This window comes from Podarcis gaigeae, assembly GCF_964106915.1.
Source record: "Podarcis gaigeae genome assembly, chromosome: 12".
Classification (NCBI taxonomy): Eukaryota; Metazoa; Chordata; class Lepidosauria; order Squamata; family Lacertidae; genus Podarcis; species Podarcis gaigeae.
This window is the reverse complement of record NC_139688.1, coordinates 22,310,672-22,333,169: the sequence shown is the minus strand read 5'-3', so window position 1 is coordinate 22,333,169 and position 22,498 is coordinate 22,310,672. Positions and strand designations below refer to the sequence as shown.

Here is a 22,498-nt window from a genome sequence, read left to right as displayed (position 1 = left end):
TGTAGCAGAAATGAAGATACAAAGAAATCCACATCTCTGCGTGTTCTTCCCACTTTGAGGCTAATAGCAGCTTTTGGAGCAGGGTTAGACCAGGAAGATGGTCAAAGGGAAAGTGTTAAGGGCTTCCCTATCACTACAGCTCCAACCAAAGTTAGAGGCCTTCCCACAAGCTGATTTAATATGTTGTGTGCATGTTCAAATATACAAACATATGCTTCTATTCTTCGGCTTAGTGTATGTGTGGGGTTTTGTGTCAGCGTTACTTGTATGGGTTCTCTTACTATTCACTTGAGGTTGGGGGTGGCCTAGGGGGTGGTTGGTTGTCTTTGGCTGGCTGTAGTGAGATTAGTTTTTGTGTGTGAGCGGAGTGTGTGTGTGTGTGTGTGTGTGTGTGTGTATTTTTGGATCAGGTTGGCCAGATTTATTCATATGCTGTCGGCAGATTCTTGTTGCTGTCTTGTTGGGATGTGTATGTGATAAAGGGGTGAAGGCATCCTCTTCTATTTGTCCCTGTGTCAGTTTCAGTTTGTTGGTTAGTTTTTCTAATAAGGCTTTTTCCCATACTATTTGATATCATTGGTCCATGTTTACTCCTGAAAGGTCTTTCCAGTATCCGGCTATGATGCGTCTGCCTGCTGAGAGTAGGTGGGTTATGAGCTCTTTATGGTGTGAGTGGGCATTATTATCTTGGAAGATGTTTAGTAGGGTCAGTTCTGGGGTGATTTCTAATGCTTGCTTAGTTAGAAGCATAACCACCCGCCCCCACCCCACTTACCATTTCCCCCTCCCCCTCTTTCCCCCTATTTTCTTCCTAACCTAACACTGTATGTAACACTAATGTCTCACAACAAATGAAACTGATCTGTAGAAAACAGAGACTTGAAAAAGAGACAACACATGTATTTTTGTAAACTTAAGAAATCTCTCTCTCTCTCTCTCTCTCTCTCACACACACACACACACACACGCACACACACAAACACAGACATCTATCTATCATCTATCTATCATCTATCTATCTATCTATCTATCTATCTATCTATCATCTATCTATCTATCATCATCATCTGTCTATCTATATCTATATCTATCTATCTATCTATCCATCCATCCATCCATCCATCCATCCGTCCGTCCATCCATCCATCCATCTATCTATCTATCTATCTATCTATCTATCTATCTATCTATCTATATCTATCTATCATCTATCTATCATCTATACACACATATATGCTAATGGACCTCCCAGGCCCTCTAGAGTAAAAAAGGAATTTTATTGCTCCTTAAATCATAAATCACCCTCCACTCTACCCTAGTAACTCTTGTGCTGTTTAAGATACATATTAATGAGTGCAGGAAGAAGAAAACTTTATTATTAACTGAACCCAGAACATAATAGAGTACCTTGTTTGCTCTCCCGCCCCCCTTTTGCAGGCATCAAATTTTGAGATCCATTGATTAGATTCTGAGCCCAAGGATAGGGCTTGCTTTAAAATAAAAATAGAAGAACATCTAATGGTTTAGGTGCTTAATTAATGTGCAGTAAGCAATTGGGTTGCCATGCAAAACCTACTTTTGCATGGGCTAAGCTCCAGATGGGCAGCATCGCATCCATGAAAATGAACCACGTGATTCAGCATCTTCTTGTTGCATCCTGCATCCTGTGCCATGTCCATCCTGGATGAATGGTTATAGCAATATTCCACGGGGGCAGCACTGAACTGCGTGGCCCATTCTTTAACAATGCAGTGCTGTGTGTGGAGCACAAAATGATGTCATGAAAAGGAACAGCCTAGTCCTGCTGTCACACTAAAGAACCACCATGCCTCCATTTCTGTGTATCTCTCACACATGTGTGGTATCTCTGTTTCATACTTCTGAGCTCGTGGAAAAGTACTGGGATTTTAAAAGCCATCCTCGCCATGTTTCCTAAAGTCCTCACTCGGACAAGTTTAACTCAACAACAAGGAAACCCCTGTGCAATTTCAAAATCTTCCTGTTCTTTACGGTTGCAACCCATGCTCTAAAGGTAACTAATGCCATAACCATGGGGCCAATTGCCCATGACATATTTCTGTTTGTTTTCCCCTATTGACACACAGTCCTTGGGGCTTTTAGCACTTTAAAATACCCAAGCTCTGCGATAGGTCATGGTTGGCCAAAGTTGCTGAGACCATGAGAGCCAGTGTGGTGGTGTGGTTAAGAGCGATAGTCTCGTAATCTGGGGAACTGGGTTCGCTTCCCCGCTCCTCCACATGCAGCTGCTGGGTGACCTTGGGCTAGTCACACTTCTCTGAAGTCTCTCAGCCCCACTCACCTCACAGAGTGTTTGTTGTGGGGGAGGAAGGGAAAGGAGAATGTTAGCTGCTTTGAGACTCCTTCGGGTAGTGATAAAGCGGGATATCACATCCAAACTCCTCTTATCAGCCTCTTCATATGTCCAAGAAACAGAAGATTAAAGCCTCCACCACTGTCATTTCTCCTTCCTCAACAACCCTCCATTACTTCCCTTGTGCTGCGAACCCTTCTCCCTCCCCCTCTTCACAGGCTAGTGGAAGCGGAAACAAGTGAGTTTGAAGTCTGTGGAGCATCCAGGAAATTAATGGAGATATTTGCAAAGAAGGGAGAATTAGAACAAGCCAGCAAATACGAAGCGCTCAGGGTTGAATCTCATTTCTGCGGACTTAATGTTATTCCCTGACTGGCCTATTCCTCACAGGCCCCGAGGCCTTGAGAGCCATCCAGAATGGTGCCCTGTCCTCCCACTTTGGACTATGTGTGTCAAGCCGGAAGGCAAAGAGGGAGAAGACCTGGTTTCAGTATTAGAGCATTCAAAACTAGTTAATAGGAATTAATTAAATTCAGGATATTGCAGGGCAAGATAGACAGAGCTTGAGGGCTCCCGATAAAGTAATTAAAATGGTGGGTGACGCTTGAGTGGTTTGTATGTATTATCAGAACCGTGAGATTGAATTACAGCCAGTCATCAGCTCATGCATTATTTATACTGCTGTATCAAAATATTTTTTTAAAAGAAGAAAAACAATAAAGCAAGTTTAATTCTATAAATGATACGAAACATTTCTGAGTGCCGGCCTTGAAGAGCGCGCTCTCTCTCTCTCTCTCTCAATCTCTTTCTCCCTCCATTGGCCTCGATGCACTGGGAGCTAGCCTGCCTTGTTTCTAGAGTGGCGTGCAAACCTTCAATTGAATTCCCCACCCATTTATAGGCGAATAAATAGTGGGGAAGAGGGAGGATTCCACTGACTTTCTCTAGGGGTGGCAGAAAAAGTCTTCCAACAGATTTGCAGGGATGTGGCTCACCGTTAGCAGTGGCAGTAGTTCAGCTTCCTTCTCCCATGTTCCCCGCTGCCCACATTAAAAAAAATAATTTATTATTTTTTTGCTGCAGCAGCTGTGTTGGCAACCTGATCACCATTTTGCAACCTCTACAGTGTCCCAGACAAAGTGCCATTCTGGGGCATGTTGGCCAGTTTGGAAATGGTGGCCACCAGGCACACAAAAAAGAAGAGGATTATTTGGAGCAAATTATGCTCCAAATTGTACTGCCATTGTCTTTTCATCTTGTCTCCTACTAACAATCTTACTCCCAACCCTTGCCAAGATGCGTTTTGAGAAGGATGGAAACCAGCAGGGTATTTTCCTGGTCTTGGCACCCTTTCTCAGCTTTGTAGTCTGGAAAGTCCCCTAATTTTGCCAAGAGTTCTCTGTAGAAGCTTAGAACAATTACAAGGTGAGTCATGGTTAGCTTGCTTAATTTGTACACGTAGCCCTGGTTCGTATTTAAGGCTCCATGCATTCAATTGGAATATGTGCATTCATGCCTGAGGCCTATTCTTTCACCGTATTGCATATAGAACGTACATGATTTAGCATCGGGATTCTTGCTTTCCCTTATGTTTTTCATGTTAAGATCTGTGTACTAGCACGCTAAAGCTTGACCTGCATATGTTTGCACAAAGAATCTGATCTGGCCTGGCCTGGCCCCTCTGTTATGCTAGGGCGAAAGCACAGTGAAGGAGGCTAGTGACATCCACAGTCCAGTTTCCATGGAGACGGCACCATACATGCTGATATTTTGGGACTGGGCTCTTGACCCTTCAGCCATTCTCCTCCTGGAACATGAGGCTACTCAGAATACTTGCAGACTGTGTGTGTTTGAGTGTACCTAAACTGTGCATTTGGGCATAGGGGAGGGAGGGAAGCAACACTGGTGTGTCTGCTGCTTAAGCAATGACCAAGGCTTATTCAGTACAGAATACTGATACACGCCACCCCCAATCTCCACAGCAGGGCAAGATGGCAGGGAGTTCCAATTGCTTACCCAGGGTCTGCGTTTCCTTTGCAAATGAGCCACAGCGGAGACTGTGGTGTCTTTATGATGTACGGCTTATTTACACATATGTACAACCTGAGCCTCCCACAGAGGGGTTCAAAGCATTACACTCCAAGAGGGTTCTGTTTCTCTCATTCCTGCAGCCTTGGGTTCAAACTGTCTGCCTACATTGTATCCTGACCACCCACTTCTCAACTTGCTGCTACTTAACAGATGGAGTCCTTTTTCCACTCAATCACATCACAGCCAACTGATAATTCTAAAACTTCCTCCCAACAAAAACTCTGGCATTGTTTTCTGACTACCAATCTCAGAGCTTGGGGGGGGTCTCCCCCCCTCCCCCAATTTGCTGGCCGGCACAGAGTCTTTGCTCTGTGTTTTGCTTCCTTTGTCCTCTTTTAATGGCCCGTCTCCCCAGGTGATTACTAGACATGGGAAGCTGGTTTGACCTGTATTTTAACATGCAAAGTCCAGCATCTAGCAGCCCATATTAATACTCCAAGCACTGGTTGAATTCTAACACTTACTTAAATCCAGGAATTGCCCACTAACTCATAACAATACTATTCAGAAGCTTAGGAGCAGCACTGGAAGCTGCCTTGAACCAAACCATTGGCCCATCTTTCTCAGCTCTGCAGGGTTAGTCAGGAGACATTCTCAGCCCTACAGGGAGATGCCAGAGGTTGAACCTGAGACCTCTTGCATGCAAAACAGGTGCTCTACCACTGACCTTTCTGTCATACTCATCAGCTGTAGGTCTGACAGTGAAGACTGGCTATGCCCAGCACCAAAGGGGTCTGAGAAGATCTTCTCATTGCTCAAGCCAATGAGCAAGCATGACCTATTATTAGTCTATTTATGGGCCAGAGAGTTCCATCTGATCTGTTGGTGTACAAGGGTTTGCTTGCTGGTGTTATAGGTCTCCCTGGTCTTCTTGCTTCGGCAAGAGCTGGGTGACGGTGCACAGACTGTCTTCTTTGCAGTTCCTGCAGGTCACAAGCTCATAGACCCAGAGTGGTCTTGGTGCTCAGTGTGTGAAGGAGGGAAAGAAGTGGGATTATTTCATTCTAAATCAGACCAGACTCAATTCACACCCATAGAAAAGAAGCGGCTTGGCTGGACAGCCCACCCCACCCCATGTATTGGCCTTGGCATGCCCACCTCCACCACTTCACCAGTGTGCATCTAACTTAGCACAAATACTGGTCCCTAATGAGCTGTAGGGCATTATGCTTATTCACCTTGGCTGAGCCACTTAACTCTCGCTCCCATACAGTGCTCATGCAGCTGTAAAATTCGAACAGCGGCTTTCCTCCTGCAGTGAAGCTTGCCTCATCTTCGGGTATGTTATTCAGGATCGTCCTGATGAAAAGCAATGAAGAAACGGGTCCCTTATTGTGACATAGCCCTGTGTGTGTATTTGTGTAAACAGCTCTGTGTGTGCAAACTTAAGCTGCGTGTGTTATTGGTAACAAGGTTATAAAACAGGCAGGGCCAGTGTTTTCCAACTTGGTTTGGGTTTCAGCTTTGCTGGGATTGCTGCTGTTTGGCTCCTGTGGCCCAGTGACCTCAGGCTGGAACTGAAGTGGCAGAAAGGGAGCATGCATGAGTCAAGCAGGTGGAAATCGTTGAGTGGTGATAATTGTTAGAAACCTAGCCAGAAGGATAATGTAGCTTAAGAGATGGAAAAGAATGCTTATAGTACCCACTTTAAACAGTCGTGTTTTCCCCCAAAGAAACATGGGAACTATAGTTTCTAAAAGGTGCTGAGAATTGTTAGGAGACACCCCAGAATTCCCAGAATTCATTGGGAAAAGGGATTGATTGATAAACCAGCCTGGGAATTGTTGCTCTGTGATGGAAATAGGAGAATAACCTCCCATTCTAAAATAGCAGGCAATATCATTTTAAATGAACAACGCATGGAGAATCAAACTGGTGTAATGTGTAACTAATGTAAACTTGCTGCCTCTAATGAAATTGCCAACAATGCTTCAACGAGCCAATGAAGATGTAATAATTACTATGCTGAGGTTGGACCACCAGTTCATTGAAGTCAGCATTTTGGCTGTTAACACTGACCCGCCAGCTGCCTCTGGGAGGTTCAAAAGCGAGGCACAGTTGTGATAGCCCTCCTGTTGCTAATTCCCAACATCTGGCAATCTGCATATGGAAGCCTTGAAAACAAGAGGTTTTGCTTTTTGTGTCTCAGTGACTGTTTACCAGAGATAAGCCCATCCTCCATAGTGCTGCTCTCTGTTCAGGAGTGCAAATTCACCTCATCATCTAACATTCAGTGCATTTTCACTAAATGTGCAGTTCTTGCGGCGATAAGTTCTGCAGGTGGGTTATGATTAAGTGTTTCTCTGTGTATGTATACCTAGTGCAAGCACTTTCACCTTTATCGGTTTCCACATGTAAGAAGCAGCTAACCCAGCTTTTGTTCTAAACAAACGCTTTATGCCTGCATTTTTATTTTACTTCCCCTCCAGCCCAACTTAATTGCATTTGTAATGTTCTGCGGATAGCAACGGAGTTGATTTATGACGGCTGCCCAAAGTCCAGCTTGGCAAAGTAGCAAAGGTAACTAGTTAATTAGTAGACAGGCTCCTGGGTTGCCCAGGTGCAGCTAAAGACAGCCTCCCATTTCATCCATTTAATGGTTGCAAGTGAACCAGGCTCTGCATAATGTGTGTGGTTTTTAAGTTGCTCTGATAAACAGGCTGTGGGCTTTTGGTTCACGCTTCCAGCATCTTGTCCTTGTTAAAACATAAGCAGTTTAAGATCTTGTCCTTTTTCTGCAGTCAATTACAGGGATATTTCCCATTGGTTTTTCTCTCCACCCCCACCCCTCACTTTTCTTCTCTTTTCTTTCCAAAACAAAGTCTTGTGGTTGTTCCCTGCTTCCTCTCCTTGGAAAGAATAGACTCTTCCAAGTTGGTATCATCTGTGCATTTTAATACGTGTGCTTAATTCACTGGCTCATGCGCAATCTGGTATGTTGCACAGTTTGTGACTGGATGACATGACAAGGGAGGGTATTTAGTGACTAATTTCTAGAGGGAGGAGAAACTGAAGGTTTGTCATGTGGAAAAGTACTTTAGCCTATTGAAGCAATGTTGTTTAGAGAATCAAGTAGAGCAAGAATGGCCCACGCTGCCTGTGAACCGCGAGACTGAAGAGCTTTCTTAACACACAAGAACCTTTTCCAAGAAGGATATATTATATACATATTTTAAAAATCTCATTCTAGACTGAATCTTTAAAATTTGGAAAGCAAAAAAAGAGCGGTAGCATGTGGAATGCAGACTAACCATCTCATTGCTCTACCAGTAGAACTAATTAAATTAATGTAAGTGGCTTTTATTATTTGGAAAGGAAGAAACTTTGGAGTGGCAAACATCAATATTTGGCTTGAAATGTTGCCTGCATGCTTTTTTCTTTTAATATTGGTTTATCAGCATATAATAACGGAAGGATTTGTGAGATAATAACTAAGCGTGGTTTAAAAGATTTGTTTCTGAGGGGAATATTTGCAGGCGAGAGTTCCTTTTGTGGACTTGGGAGATAATAAAAAAGAATGTACTGCTGCCTTTTTAAGGCAATAGAGAGGTGGGGTGCTCTTCTGTGTCTTGCAGTTTACAGATTACTTGAATTTTGGTATGAAATGAAGTTGTTTCAATATGATGATAAATTGTGGTGATTTGCTTTCCTGGTGGGATATTCAGTGCAGCAGGGGCACTCAATTTATTTGTGTTAAGGAATGTATGTAAGAGCAGCACCTGACCCAAATAGGCAGATGTAGGAGTTGGTTAGGGATGCAGGCATACACTGTTTTTAAAAAGCAATGGAATAATAAAATTAAAATGCAAGCTACTGTTAATAAAATGCCTGTGTATGTGTGTGCACGCGTGTGTGTGTGCATGCATGTGTGTATCATATAGTGTATCATATAGAATATAAATAGGGAGGCCACTTGTACTAAATGCCCAAAGAGGTTCAACAGGAAGAGCTACATGACATACACAGTTAGAAGTGCGTAAAAGGAAGTGCCCTCTGAATGTGATTGGGCTGCAGATTTGCTGGTCATCTGGCTAGCGCCATTTCACGCAAGATGAAATTCTTAGGCGATAAACACTTCTTCATGGGAAGTGGTCGGAAACACCCACATACTCCTCTGCTTGTTTCTTAGGCTGGGAAGCCGGGATCAGCCATAACTTTATAGCAGGTGCACTGCTTGCCAGTGTCTTCCCAGAAGTCTCTTCACTCATGTTGTCTTGGGTGAATCAGGAGAGCAGCCATGTTCTGTTGTAGCTCAGTGAAAGCGCATCTACTGGTACAATCCACTCAAACCACTGGAGCCTGTCTTCGCATGCAGGGGAAGTCCCCAACTCACCAAGGGTTTGAGACCTATAGGTTACCCTCACCTGGTTTAGCCAGCCAGTTGAAGCTGTTCCCAGGATGTGGCTGCATCTGTCGCATGCTGACAGCTTCTAGAAGCTGCAGGTGAAAGCTAAATGCAGAGTGGGAACCAAAGGTGGATAAACTACCCCAAAGGAGCATGGTGTGTACCCCACCAGAAGTACTCCACCTCGTTTTCTAACACCCTATACACCACCCCATGCACCCATGAAGCAGCACATAGAGTGGCCAGATTCAGACCACTCTAAACCATAGTTTATAATGGCAAAAATGAGCCAGTGAGCCATGCCCCTTCTTCCTGTGGCACAGCAGTGAGGAAGAGTTCAGAATCCTTTCCTTCTAGTTTAGAAGGAATAAATAAGCTGCAGCTTATTGTGTCATCTGTACATGACAAACGGGGGTTAATCTTAACTACAGTTTGCTTGAAACAATGCAACTTCAAACCATTGTGCTGTGAAGTTAGGTTTTTTAAACTATGCTTAACACTGTTAGGGTTTGGAAGACACACTAAACTGTGGTTAATTGAAAATAGAAATGAAAGCTTCCGTTCTCCTTATGGTTGGGCCAGAAAAGAGCTGGAGAGGGGAAAGCACATAAGACAATTTGTACTTTCAGTGGGACACCAAAGGCTTACATTACATAATGTGTGAAAAGACCTTAAGTTATAGACTTGTGTGTGTGTATCTTTATAGACTGATTTGTTTTGCTTTTCTACTTTTCTGTTTTATCTCCTGCACCTCCTGCCACGCCTTATTTTCCTACTTACTTTTTGAAGTTGCTTGGCTACTTGCCTTCCCCTTCTTCTGGTGCCTAAGGATACAAACCCTCTCTTTGACCTCTGGTCACAAAAAAGAGGCCTCTGCAAACTCCCAGCTGTGGAGATGGGTGTAATAGGAGCCGGTGTTATGTATATCCTGGCTTGGGAATTGACAAAACAATGAAAAATAAACTCGTAGGTGGGGAAGGGAGAGAACTCAGCCCTTTGTTTTGGTAGCAATGCAGAGCACCTTGTGATGGCTACTCAGTGGGTAACATCCTCTGCCTGTGCTTAAATTGTGGAAAGATGGTTTTTCCTAGTTAAGGTCACCATCCAACATGTGGCACCTCCTAAGTTCCGTGGCTGTCAGAGGCATTTGAGCTCAATGTAATTGTGCAGATGCTTTGAAGCTCATACCGGATATATTCAGTGAAGCACTATGTTTCCAGGATGTGCAAACTATACATCTTATTTTGGTGGTGGCTGTTGTACCAGTCTGTAGGGTAGTCAGTGTCCACTTTTACACCCCATAAAGAAGTGCCATTCTACCTATATAACCTTCAACGTAACCACATGGGGTGTATCTGGCTGCTGTTTATCTGGCTGGGAAGGTTTAATGGGCAAAGATTTTGAACACATTTCTAGATACAGGTCACCCCCAACTTAATTGGCCTTTTCATACGAAGCCTTGTTCCAAACGTGGATCATTTTATGATGTCATATCTGGGATCCCCCTTTAGATTCATTTTTCTACATTGCAAAGGAGGAGCACAAATCCCTCCCCCTCCTTCTACCCCCACTTGTTCATACGTCTTGTCTCTTAAAACTGTAATAGATGGTGCCAAAAGTTGCTTCATGTGTACATTTTGCTTAGGTAGAACTCACCAAAATGGTTATCTGAAATCAGAATAATGTTGATATAATCATTTCGCTCCCCCCGCCCCAAGAATAATAAGTTCCGGAACTCATGATGAAGTTGTTACAGTAAGTCGCTGGCCCGCAATGGTGCCCACCTGAGAAGTACCAGAACCATGGGGGGAAAAGCACTGGAAATAATGATGAATTAGTATGTGTATATACAAATAATGAGGGGAAGGCTCTTTAGTATTGTTGAATATTGTATGTTATTCTACCTATACCTCTAGAGTTAGATAAAGTATAGGTAAGGATTTTCACTTTCAAAATTTGATTTTTAATTTTGTGTCACTGCATCCTTGCCTAGGATAACCCAGAAGCGTGCCTCTTAAGTGGATTTCTTTGTGTTACAGATGCAGAGAGAAATCTTCCCCAATTCTTCTCGGCCAGGATCCACTGCGCATCCCCCTCATGCACTGCCAATCTCTCCACCGGCTACGCCAGTGCCCCACTCCATGCCTCCCTCCCCATCCAGGATCCCCTATGGCACTGCCAGGCCAGTCGGCGGCCCTGGCAATGCCACCATTCCCAGGGACAGGCTCTCAAACATGCCAGCCTCGAGATCCATCTCACCGAGCCCCAGCGCCATTTTGGAAAGAAGGGATGTGAAGCCCGACGAGGACATGGGTAGCAAAACTCTTACTCTTTTTCGGAATGAGGGGCTGTATGCTGACCCTTACTTGTACCACGAGGGCAGGATGAGCATCGCAGGTTCACATGCGGGGCACCCTCTTGACGTTCCTGACCACATCATTGCTTACCATCGTAGCACCATGAGGTCTTCAAGCACTTACTGTAACCCTCCTATTCAGCCTGAGATCATGGAGCAATCGCTGTACCGGCAAAAATCAAGGAAGTACCCCGACAGCCACTTGCCGACTCTGGGCTCCAAAACTCCTCCTGCCTCCCCTCACAGAGTAGCTGATGTTCGGATGGTAGACATTCACGCCCATCACAACTCCCAAGCGTCTCCTCACACCATTCACCTTGAGAGGTCGTCTCCAGGTCGCCAGTCCCTTAAGAAAGACCCAGGGACACCTGTGTTTGTAGAAGCAAAACCAAGAAATGTCATGGGCTTACCCGGCATGGCTGAGGTAGTCCCATCGGTACCTGACAAGAAAGCTTTTGGCTATGGATCAGCAGTGATACCCAAAGAGAATGAGACCAGGTAAGGCAGAGCAAGATGATATGGCTTTTGTCTGGATGAGTGTGTGTCATGTGACAGCTGAAGGACAGGTAAGATTTGAGTCTCTCCCGTGTCCTTCGTCACTGTGGCCTCTTAGTCTTGTGTGGCAGCTTCAAAAGACCCAAATGAGAAATGGGAGCCCTTCACCTGTGGCCCATATTCTCTCATTCTGCCTATTGACAAACTATAGGGGTGCATTCAATGGATGCATCTTGTCGACTTCTAGGCTTTGTAGGGGACCCTTGGCAGTTTTTCAACTCTATGCGTCCTTTGTTCTTGACGTGCTTACATATAGCTATGTGACATAGAGGAGATATTCTTGTAACCCTGTTTGCCGGGTTGGATTCTGACTAGACCCACTGAAGTCAGTGGGACTGAAGTTATTGATGATTAACTGAAGTGCCATAGATTTCGATGAGTTCACTACTACTACTACTTTATTTATATCCCGCCTATCTGGCTGGGTTTCCCCAGCTACTCTGGGCAGCTCCCGTCAAAACATTAAACAGAATAAAACTTCAAACATTAAAAACTTCTCTAAACATGGGAACTAAGTATGACTAAGTCTGGATCCATCCTATTATCTTGTTAAGTAAATAATATGTTGTTTATTGTGCACATGCTTGTGCCTTTCTTAGTGCTAAAAGCAAATAAATAAAAGGAAGGAAAGAGAGAGAGAGAGAGAGAGAGAACGAGAACAAGCTGTACATATAGAAATTTATTTTATCTTAATGGTGTGATCCATGGTGTTTCTCATGAATCAAGTGAGTTATGCTAATAGGGTACAAACTTGATAAAACCAGCAGGTCCTGCCCTCAGACCAGTAGCCCTGGTGGCAGGCAGTAGGGATCTGCATTGCTCCCAGTTTGACCATCAGGGTGAGTGCCACTTTCCTTGCCTAGTAGCTAATTCCAGATTTCTTACATCATGAATAAGAATTTATTGTGCCGGTAATGATTATATGAGGTAGAGATAATTGCTTTTGAGCTGTAAACACGTCATGCATTTAATCTAGAAACAGCCATCATAACAGCTTGTGTCTCCAGCAACAGTCACTTGTCCAGCCGTGCCTCATTCCTAACCACAAATTCCTCCCCCCACAGGTCCCAGAAGTCGAATATGCTATTACTTTGTAAGCTGCTGCACAGCCTTTAAGTAAGCCCCCTAAATGCTCACTTTAGGACCAAGAGTGGCTTATTCTTGTGAAATTGACAGTGATAAATAGGCCATTTTCATAATGGTGCTTCTGAATATATATATATATATATTTAAAAAGCCTGTGGTTCAGATGCAATATTGAGCACATTAGTAAAATTATGCAGCCACCTCCCTGCTTTTTTTTCTTTTTAGAAAAAGAACTTTCTGCGGCTATGGGGCCATTTAAGAAGCTTCTTCGGAAAGCGAAAAACCATTTCCACAGATTAGTCTGTTGTCTAACCTCGGAAATGTTTACCATGCCTCTGAAGTCTTAACTTTAAAACCATAAAAGCAATTTGGTTTGTAGCAGTTTAAAATAGCAAATGCAAAGCAGTCCCAAACTAGTGAGCTAATTCTGACTTAGCCACAGATTTCCAGGCTAGCCGTTCAATCTGGCAGGCAGATGCCTTCCTTGCATGATTTATCCCTTGGTGGTGGTCTTTACCTGGTTCTAGAAGACAATAGTTATTTCAAGTGAAGCGAAGAGGAGGTCTGTACTCAGGGCTTGGTTTAGTTAACTGGCTATAGTTAGAACAAACCACAGTTCCCTGAGTTTGGATGTCACAGGGAACTGTGGTTAGTTCTAAAGAGAGAAGGTGGGAGCTATTTATTTGACCCTTTCCCAAGTGTGAAGGAGTAGGGGAATGGAGAAGATGTGAACCCAAAGGTTTAATTACAAGTTAAGCTGAGGTTCAGGGGAGAGTTTGGCTCTGCTTGTAATAGCTTCAGCTTTTCAGAACTGGAGGAATTCATTTTGGACTGCCCTCCCCAGTTCCAAAATTCTGCTCCATCTTCAGCTTGCAAAATGTGGTCCTCCACCCCTGAGCTATGTGTCTGCTCTCTCTCGCTCTCGCGCTCTCTCTCTCTTTTTCTGAGAGAGCTTCAATTTAGTTTTCATTATAGTATAAAATAATTGGAACTCTTCCTTAATAATATATGTGTGAGAGTGCTACTCCTCCAAGTTGCTCACCCTAAGCTACATCATCTGTCTATATTTAATGCACACATAGACTAATGAAGCAGATGAACTTGAATGGAAGATTTTTATGACTGGCATTCTGGTTTATGCCTGCACCAGGCATGATGATGATGATGATGATGATGATGATGTGTCACCTCTTCAATGTGAAAGTAAAAAAAGGTGCCTCTGGGAGAGGGAAAAAACGTATAAGCAGTGCTCAGATATTTTTAGAGTGAGAGGTAGAGATCAATTTAGGAACGTGTACTAATGCCCTGTTCTGAATGACCTCAGGCTAGTTGTAAGACAGGACAAGGCTTGTTTCACACAGAGCTTCAATTGAACAATAAGAGAAATCTGTCTGTACAAAAGGAAGTATCACAGTACTCTGTTATTGGACTCCAGAGGCACACAGGCTTGTATCCATTGTGCTTCTTTTAGACTTTATTTTGGACAGTCAGAGAAGGAAGATAGTCTTGGAACAGAATAACAACTCTGCCCAGAAAATCTGGAAAGTGTGCAAGACTCCTTCTGCTTTGCTAGGTCATTGTGCAGCTTGATGAGTGTGTGCACTTCACAGCTGGGGGAAGAAACCTCCTTGGGGAAGGGTGCAGGTTTGCTATTTTGGCTGTTCTGTACCACCCTTGCCAACTTCAGACTTCCTTGCAAGGCAGTCATGCTACCGGTGTGACTTCCGTACTGCTCTTTACAATGATTCCTGCTGATTTGGCCTGAGCAGAAGCAAGGCAGTAAGATTCACACCCCTTTCCTGAAAATGTGGATTAAGGTGGTCCTGTTTTGCAAAGGCATTCCAGAGAAGAGACTGCTCCTAGCCCTCAGAGAATCTCACTTCTCAGCTAGGTGGATCTTGCATGCTGACCTGAAAGGAGCCTTCAAAGGAAACCCCAGCTAAGGTGGGTCTTGTAGGTCATGATCATTAAATTGATTTGGCTCACACTGCACACAAAAGGGGCTTTTTTGTTGTATGCTTTCCCCTATAATATGCATTTTGTACACATTTCAGATGTAAACAGACACATTCTATTTTGTATTTTTGAGCCACAAAATCCAGGGAAGTGTGCAATCCAAAGGTTAACTGTTTTCTAATCCACATATAAGTCTGTGATTAGGTTATTTCCGTGCTCTCCCAGAAGCAAATAATTGAGTCCCATTCACTTTGCGTATTAAGTGCCCACTGTAGCTACTGCTTGAACCGTTCCTTCCTGCTTTCATTCCTATTTTCAAAAGCAGCATAATTTCAATGCTTGGTTCGACGTATTTAATTTATGTATTTACATATGTTTTTAAAACATACGCCCAGCCCTTGAGATGACTACACGCCACCCAAGGCAGCTGAAAACAATTAGAAACAAAAAATAAAATACAATTTTTAAAAAAATCAAAAACAATCTAATAAAACAGACAAGTCCAGGAGATAAAAACAAAAGGGTTGGATAGAAACTTATGGAAAGCTGCCTTATCCTGAGTCAGGCCAGTGGCCCATGCAGCTCAGTGTGGTCCATATGGACTAGCAACAGCTCTCTGGGTTTTTCAGGCAGGTGTCTCCTCCATCTCTACCTGAAGATGATGGGTATTGAACCTGTGATCTTCTGCATGCAAAACTGATGCTCTGCTACTGAGCTATGGGGTGTGTGTGGAAAGCCTGCCTACATAAGATGCTTAATATGATGCTTGGTTTTGAAATAAGCAATTCTGCTGCACAGTAAACCTTTGTACCTTAAGCCATAGAATAAGCCCACGCTATAAATAGATCCACAATTGTACAAGTTGCCCATCTACTTGGAAGGATCACTTTTCCTCGTAGGACTTGCTCAAAAGCATCTGTCAAAGGGGATTAATGTTAAAAACAAATCTTGATCCATTTGGTGACAGAGCAGATAATGTCTTCGACTTTAAATGGAACTTAAATAATGACCAAAGAGGGGAGAGTTCAGAGACTGAAAGCAAATGTGCCATAAGAAAGAGTCAGGTGGCGAATGAGGTGAAGACAAGAGGAGGTCTGGGTCATTCAATAAGTGGTTTTCATGGGAAACCTGCAGAAGGAACAAGAATTGGCTGCTATTAAGTTGAAAAGAAAGTCAGGCAATACTAAGGCGGTTTAGAGATGGGCCGGGGGGGGGGGAATGCTTCTAATTTGGACCGGCAAACAGAGCTGACCCAGATGCTATTATAAAGGGACCCCTGACCATTAGGTCCAGTCGTGACCGACTCTGGGGTTGCGGCGCTCATCTTGCTTTATTGGCCAAGGGAGCCGGCGTACAGCTTCCGGGTCATGTGGCCAGCATGACTAAGCCGCTTCTGTCGAGCCAGAGCAGCTCACGGAAACACCGTTTACCTTTCCACCGGAGTGGTACCTATTTATCTACTTGCACTGGCATGCTTTTGAACTGCTAGGTTGGCAGGAGCAAGGACTGAGCAACAGGAGCTCACCCTGTCGCGGGGATTTGAACTGCCAACCTTCCGATCAGCAAGTCCTAGGCTCAGTGGTTTAACCCACAGCGCCACCCGCGTCATTATAGGTGTTAGGAAATGGCCTGACCTGCTATGGTTCTTTGGTGTTAAGATAACTTGGTTTGTTTGTTTAGTGCACGGGTGGAGAACCTTTGGTCCATGGAGCAGGGCTGGCCCCTCAAGCATGATGAAGGACTGGATCCTGCTGAAGGACAATCCTGACACAGTGCCAAGGATAGAGGATGCCATTGCATGTTGAAAGGATAGGAGTAGCACAAAGGGACTGAGGAAGCCCAAACCAGAGGAGTTTACTTATGGAGTGGAGGTTGAGAGTTACAGGAGTTTGAGAGAAGAAGTACAGCCCACAAGTAAAAAAGCGAGGAACTTTCTAAAAGAGCCGAAGTTTGCTGTCGGTGGTGGAGAAACTCAGGCAAGCAGTACAGACGCTTGCAAAGAACACAGCGCAAGGAAGAAGATTCCGGTTCTTCCAGAGAGAGGGGGCAGAGAGACGCAGCAGGAGGGAGAGAAGACCTGTTAAGAAAAAGGCTACAGTAGCCTAGAGAAAGGATTATCAGAATGCAGTGGGGGAACTGAGAAGTTAGCTCAGATCATAAAAGGCAGGGAGAGAGATCATAAGGGGCAGCTGTGACTGTTGTAATGAATGTTGGTTTTAGTCCGTACAGCACTTTGGCAAAGGATGTGGTGGTTTGGTCTTCCTCTCACACAAGGTACATGAAAATTAATGGCCAGGAGGCACTGAGCAAATTCCATGGTGTCTTCCTTTCTAATCTTGTGGTCCTCGTTCAGCTAGAAAAGAAATCAAGTCTTGAAAGTTAAATACATTTGGCTTTAACAAACGATTCTCTTGTCTTACAGAGAGAGGATGCAAGCAATGGAGAAACAGATTGCCAGTTTAACTGGTCTTGTTCAGTCTGCGCTTTTAAAAGGGCCAAATACAAGTAATAGCAAAGAGGCTTCTAGGTAAAACAAAAGAATTCATTAAATCTGTTTCCCTGTAATTATTTCATTGATCACCACAGGGGGCAAAAAGCCCAGGCACTCTTAGGGGAGAATCTTGCACCCATGGAGGATGCTGTGGGGAATGCTTGCCACTGACATCTTTTGGCTCAGGATTTTTATTTTTCAGCTTTATGTTTTTTTTTTTAAAAAATGGCTTAAAAGTTGAGTTTAAGCAAGGAGTATAAAATGCACAACACGTTTCGAGACATTCTTCTTCTTGGCATTATATTCAGTCAAGTGAATAAATGTATTTGGAGATTTATCCCTGTTTTGTTTTCAATCATCGATCAAAGTATTAATTAACCGCCTAGTGGCATAAAATATCAAGGCGGTGTGTGACATAAAATACCACAAAACAACACAAAATTGTAAAAAATGGCTCATATAAAAAAATAATAAGTAAAAAACTGAGTAGGTCTGTCAGCTTAAAAGTCTTCAAGACACATCTGATGGTGCACAGTAAGGATGCCTGCAGAACCTCTGTTGCAGAGGTCAGGGGTTCCATGCTTGGGATTGGTGGCACTAAATGCCCAAATCAGTATTTGGCGGCTCAGGGGACAACTCATAGTACTCCTCTGGGTGTTTAAAGCTGTATATTAAATGAACAATCCTAGACCCTACCAGTTTTTAACAATAAAAGTCCATTCTGTATTCCAGATAATTCAGGTTGTCATTAGAATCAAAATTCTTGCTAGCTGATTTATTGATAGTTGGTTTGCTGTCAACAACCGGGCTTGCATAATTATTTCTCCATTTTTTTGTTTCATTTAGTGAGAAGATGGTGAAAACTGTGACTAGTAAAAGCAGCGCTGAGAAGCCAGGTAAGACACTTTGTGTTATGAAAGCGCCTTTTGCTTGAAGGGAGAGCAGGCAATTAACAAAAGGGCTTGAATGTTCCTTGTTTGCTCCAGCCTTTAAGGTGTAGTATCCATGCGAGTCCAAGCAAAGGGACCAGAGGGGCAGCTAGAATACACTTTTGCTAACAAGGATGGTGCTGTATTTAGCCTGGAGTACTACACTGGAAAGTGTTTTTGCAGTTTGGATTTGGAGAAAGAAGAGAATTGGGGTTTTTTTGCCAGAGCTTGGGGTGCTGGTGTTCTTCAGAATTTGAAGCATGATTCACTGTCCCGTTGGCTGTTTTTAAGGAGTCTGCTTGCTTCCAATAGACCCTGCTTGTATGTTTCTGAATCAGGATGCAGAACTGGTGAGATTCAAGCTAACACAGTTCTCAGTTTAGCCTGTGAGGCCGTTTCCCCCCAAACCACACCCACCTGTTGTATATGAGATCTGGTACTAGGGTGGTAGAGATGCAGTTCCATTGGCCGCACGACTGAGTTTCCCATAGGAGCTCCATCACTGCAGCCAATCCCTACAGGAAGCCTCCACCTACCAGCTGATGGGCAGTGACTCAGGACTGCATATCAGCAGCACTTTCAAAGCTCCACATGAAAAATTAGCAGAGTCTGTGGAGGATGGGTGAAGGGGTATACAATATTTGTGCAAATTCAGCCTTCAGCTTCAAACAAAAAATGCAGATTTCTATTAACGAAGGCTCGTGAACTGTGGCCTGGAAGAAGGACATCAGCATCACACAACATTTGGCTGGGAAGATCATGGGAAGATCTGTATCTTTTCTTTTTTTTTAATGAGATGCTAACTTTATCCCTGTTTAGTGCTCCCCCTTTCCTGTTTTTGTTCACAGTAATCGATGATAGAGCTTGGGATGAGGTGCAAAACCACCACACCAGCTCTTCTTTGTGCTGTTTTCAGGACGGATCTTGTAGAAAACCAGTGGTGCAGTCATACCCTTGTAGGGGAAAAGATGTAGCATATGAACCTGTCTTAACAATAAACAGGAAGCCTGCAGCCTTCCAGGACTTCTGTTTCATTGTTTTGTTATGGTTCATGGGACTGCTTTTCCAGAACTCTGCAGAAAGCCGGAATTCCTTGGAATGCTTCAGAAAACGTGTTTCTGCTTTTTTATGGCGTCCTGTTCTTTGTCCTGGGGTGGGGCCTTCTCAAGAAAGGCAGTTGCAGAAGTTTAAATGTGCAAAGAAGAGACATGAGCTCAGTAGCTGTAGACTTGGAACTGGATTGTGTTTCCTGGAGAAAACTCCCCCTCTCCCCAGCTACCGTCTTGAGCACGAGAAGAATGGGCTTGACTTTGGGGTCATGTGAAAGTGTCGTGTTCTACGGTGCATGTTCTACACTTTGCTGCTGTGATTGATATGCATCCAGCCCTGTGCTCATGCAGTACTTTTTTTCCCTTCTCCAAATTCAGCGCTGCCTGGGCTGAAATGTTTTTGGAGGAAGGCACAGATGGGTAGATGGGTGTGGTAGGCAGTGAAGGAATGCGCATCTGCCATTTTTATTTCTCTCCTGGGAAGATGATGCTAATTCTTTTTATACCCTTGGAAAAAAACACAGTCTAGGTCAAATGCCAGCTGGCAACATGTGACTAGCCACAGAGCAAGAGGCGGGGATGTCTTTCCCTGCCCTCCTTTCCCCTTTCTGGACGGGAAACTCCTCCAGAAGCTCATCAGCTGAGCGACAGGCAGGCAACACGAGGATTTTGTGCATTGGTATCAAGCCCAGATGTGATCTCATTGATGTTAAAATTTCAAGGCAACTGCAGCATGAGGCAGTAAATAATAAATCTGTTTATCACCATTCCATGCTATGTTTAGGGTTTATTATTATTATTATTACTGAAGGGCATGGCTAAGCCTCATGCCTAGATTGCAAAATGGAGGCATGACTTAACCAGTCAGAAAGTTAAAGGTTATCCCATTGTAGCTGCCCACATGCAGCAGACAATTCTAGATCATATCTGAGGATGGGAGAGGAACAGGAGGAAATGGAGCTTTGAAGATGAGGAGCTGTTGATAACTAGGTGGGTCACTTTTCAGTTCAGCAGATTTAAGACATATTAGCCCTGTTTCTTCTTCCCCCTCCTTGCTTGCATTGAATTCATGTATTTGGGAAGTGTGAAGATGCTTGCAGGCTCCACTCCATATTCCTTGCCTTAACCCTAATTAAGATCTCAGGTGTACAATAAAACCATGGTTTACATTGGAGGAAGAGGCCAGGTTTGCACATAACACTAAGCCCAACCATGATGCTGTGGCATAAAAGAGCAATTATGTGAGCTCCCGAAAAGGATATCACTGGTTGTTTTGCTGCTGCTCTACATTAAGCTAAAATGTGATTTGGCTTAGCCTGTCATCTGAACCTGAACCCGTGGTTTAACTCTTTCTAGCTGTAACCAAGGTTTGTCTACCTGCTTGTAGAAAATCCCAAACAAAATTATATGGATACATGGGTGAGTTTGAGCGCTGCGGATAGGTTCGGTCAGATATACAAGGAATAAGGGAAAACACATGCCTTGTTCAGCAACTCATTTTGAACACTGTAAACAGCAGTTATCACTTGATGATTCCTCTTATTTCTTCAGTTATTAACACCACCTATTCTTTACCATCCTATCAGTCGACTACTGAGTTAAAGGGGAGGCAGCCTAGGACATGATAGGAACAATCTGTGATCTTGAGTTTGCATTGTTGAATGCAACAATGATCCATAGGAGCCTTAACATTTTATGATAGGAAGAGGAGAGAAAAGGTGACTGAAGCTTCACTCTTAATTAATCAGTTTGCTGCTGTTTACGTTCAGGATCCGCTCATGTCTCCAGTGGGAAGAACTCGTTACTAGCTATCGAAGCTGCCCCTGCCAGCGTCATGCCGGTCGGCTCCACAGCCATGCAAGTCAGCCTCTTTGACATGAAACGCAACGTGTCGGATCTCCGTCTCCAGCTGCACCAGATGCGGCAACTACAGGTATTACTGGGCCTTTTTTGCTAGGAGGAGGAGATGTGCCTGCGATGGACACTTTCCCCCTTTTAAAGCAACAGAGTGTCTTGTTGTGACACTTTAAGGACTATCAGATTTATTGTGGCATTAGTCTCTGTGAAATTTATGGCGGTACAATAAATTTGATAGTTTCCAAGGTGCTGCAAGACCTGATGTAGTTTTTTTGCTGCAACGCACTAACATGGATGTCCCCTGGAAGCTGGCTTCCTGATAAGATTGTGCACTCGTTAATATCTTCTACACTATGTGTCAACTTAGAGACTTCGGTTACAGAGGAAAGGAAGTAGCAGAAGAACAAAAGCCATGGAATTGAGTGTTTATGTGCCAAATCAGCTTTTGTTATTCTGAGTCCAGTTTGACTGAAATGTTTTGTTGATATATTAAACGTATGAAATGTGGCCCTCTAGATGTTGTTGGACCCTGACTCCCATGACCCTGACCTTTGACCCTTGCTGGCTGGGGCTGATAGGAAGCAAAGTCTAGCAACAACTGGAGGGCCACAGGTCACCCAACACTGATATGGATATATATCTGACAGGTAGGTTGATTTAAAACCTACGCCACCCATTCCTAATAATAATAATAATAATAATTTATAACCCTCCCATCTGGCTCTCCAGCCACTCTGGGCACCAAACCAAGTGGCAGATGTTGGTATTTGGAGGGTTTTAGTAAGTATAGAGGTTAATAAAACGTTTGTTCCTTTTTCAAACAACATTCAGAACAGGGGTCTCTAGGATGCTCAAAAGTAGGGCATAAATATTTGGATGGAGGGGAGTCATCTGTTATACATGGAAGCTGCATTTAGCTATCATGGATTATAGTTGATTTATTATTCCTTGGATTAATCTAACTCATGAGTAGGCAAACTAAGGCCCGGGGGCTGGATCCGGCCCAATCACCTTCTAAATCCAGCCCACAGACAGTTCGGGAATCAGTGTGTTTTTACGTGAGTAGACTGTGTGCTTTTATTTAAAATGCATTTCTGAGTTATTTGTGGGACATAGGAATTTGTTCATTCCCCCCCCAAAAAAAAATATAGTCCGACCCCCCACAAGGTCTGAGGGACAGTGGACCGACCCCCTGCTGGAAAAGTTTGCTGGCCCCTGATTCTAACTCTTTAGAACAAAACTTGTTAATCAAATGAAGGAAAATATTTTTCCTCCTGTGTATCTTTTGTTTAAGCTATGATTCGGCACAGTGTTGGACATACAGAAGCATACTTCTGCTATATCAGTCAACTGTCCCTTTTCTCTCTTCCCTCAATTCCCCCACCACCACCATCCAGTTGTCATAGTGCTCTGCAGAGGTAGGGACTTTTCTTAACCCCACTGCCACTATT

At 43.8% G+C, this 22,498-nt stretch overlaps 1 protein-coding gene across 37 annotated transcripts in view; it reads left to right on the top strand.

The window, feature by feature from the left end:
• The window catches only part of KIAA1217, a 363,096-nt gene that overhangs the window by 315,147 nt on the left and 25,451 nt on the right, over positions 1–22,498 (top strand). For 28 of the 37 annotated variants that reach the window (XR_014556563.1, XR_014556564.1, XM_083704568.1 and 25 more), the window contains 4 exons: positions 10,808–11,622; positions 17,144–17,248; positions 18,059–18,108; positions 20,960–21,123. Coding sequence is in view for 35 of the 37 variants with exons in the window: in XM_083704568.1 (XP_083560694.1) it covers positions 10,808–11,622; positions 17,144–17,248; positions 18,059–18,108; positions 20,960–21,123 (1,134 nt within the window). In the remaining 2 variants the exon portion in view is untranslated. Of the gene's footprint in view, positions 1–7,505; positions 7,713–10,807; positions 11,623–17,143; positions 17,249–18,058; positions 18,109–20,959; positions 21,124–22,498 lie in introns of those variants that run through there. The other 9 variants (XM_083704580.1, XM_083704564.1, XM_083704596.1 and 6 more) reach the window with 2 other exon arrangements.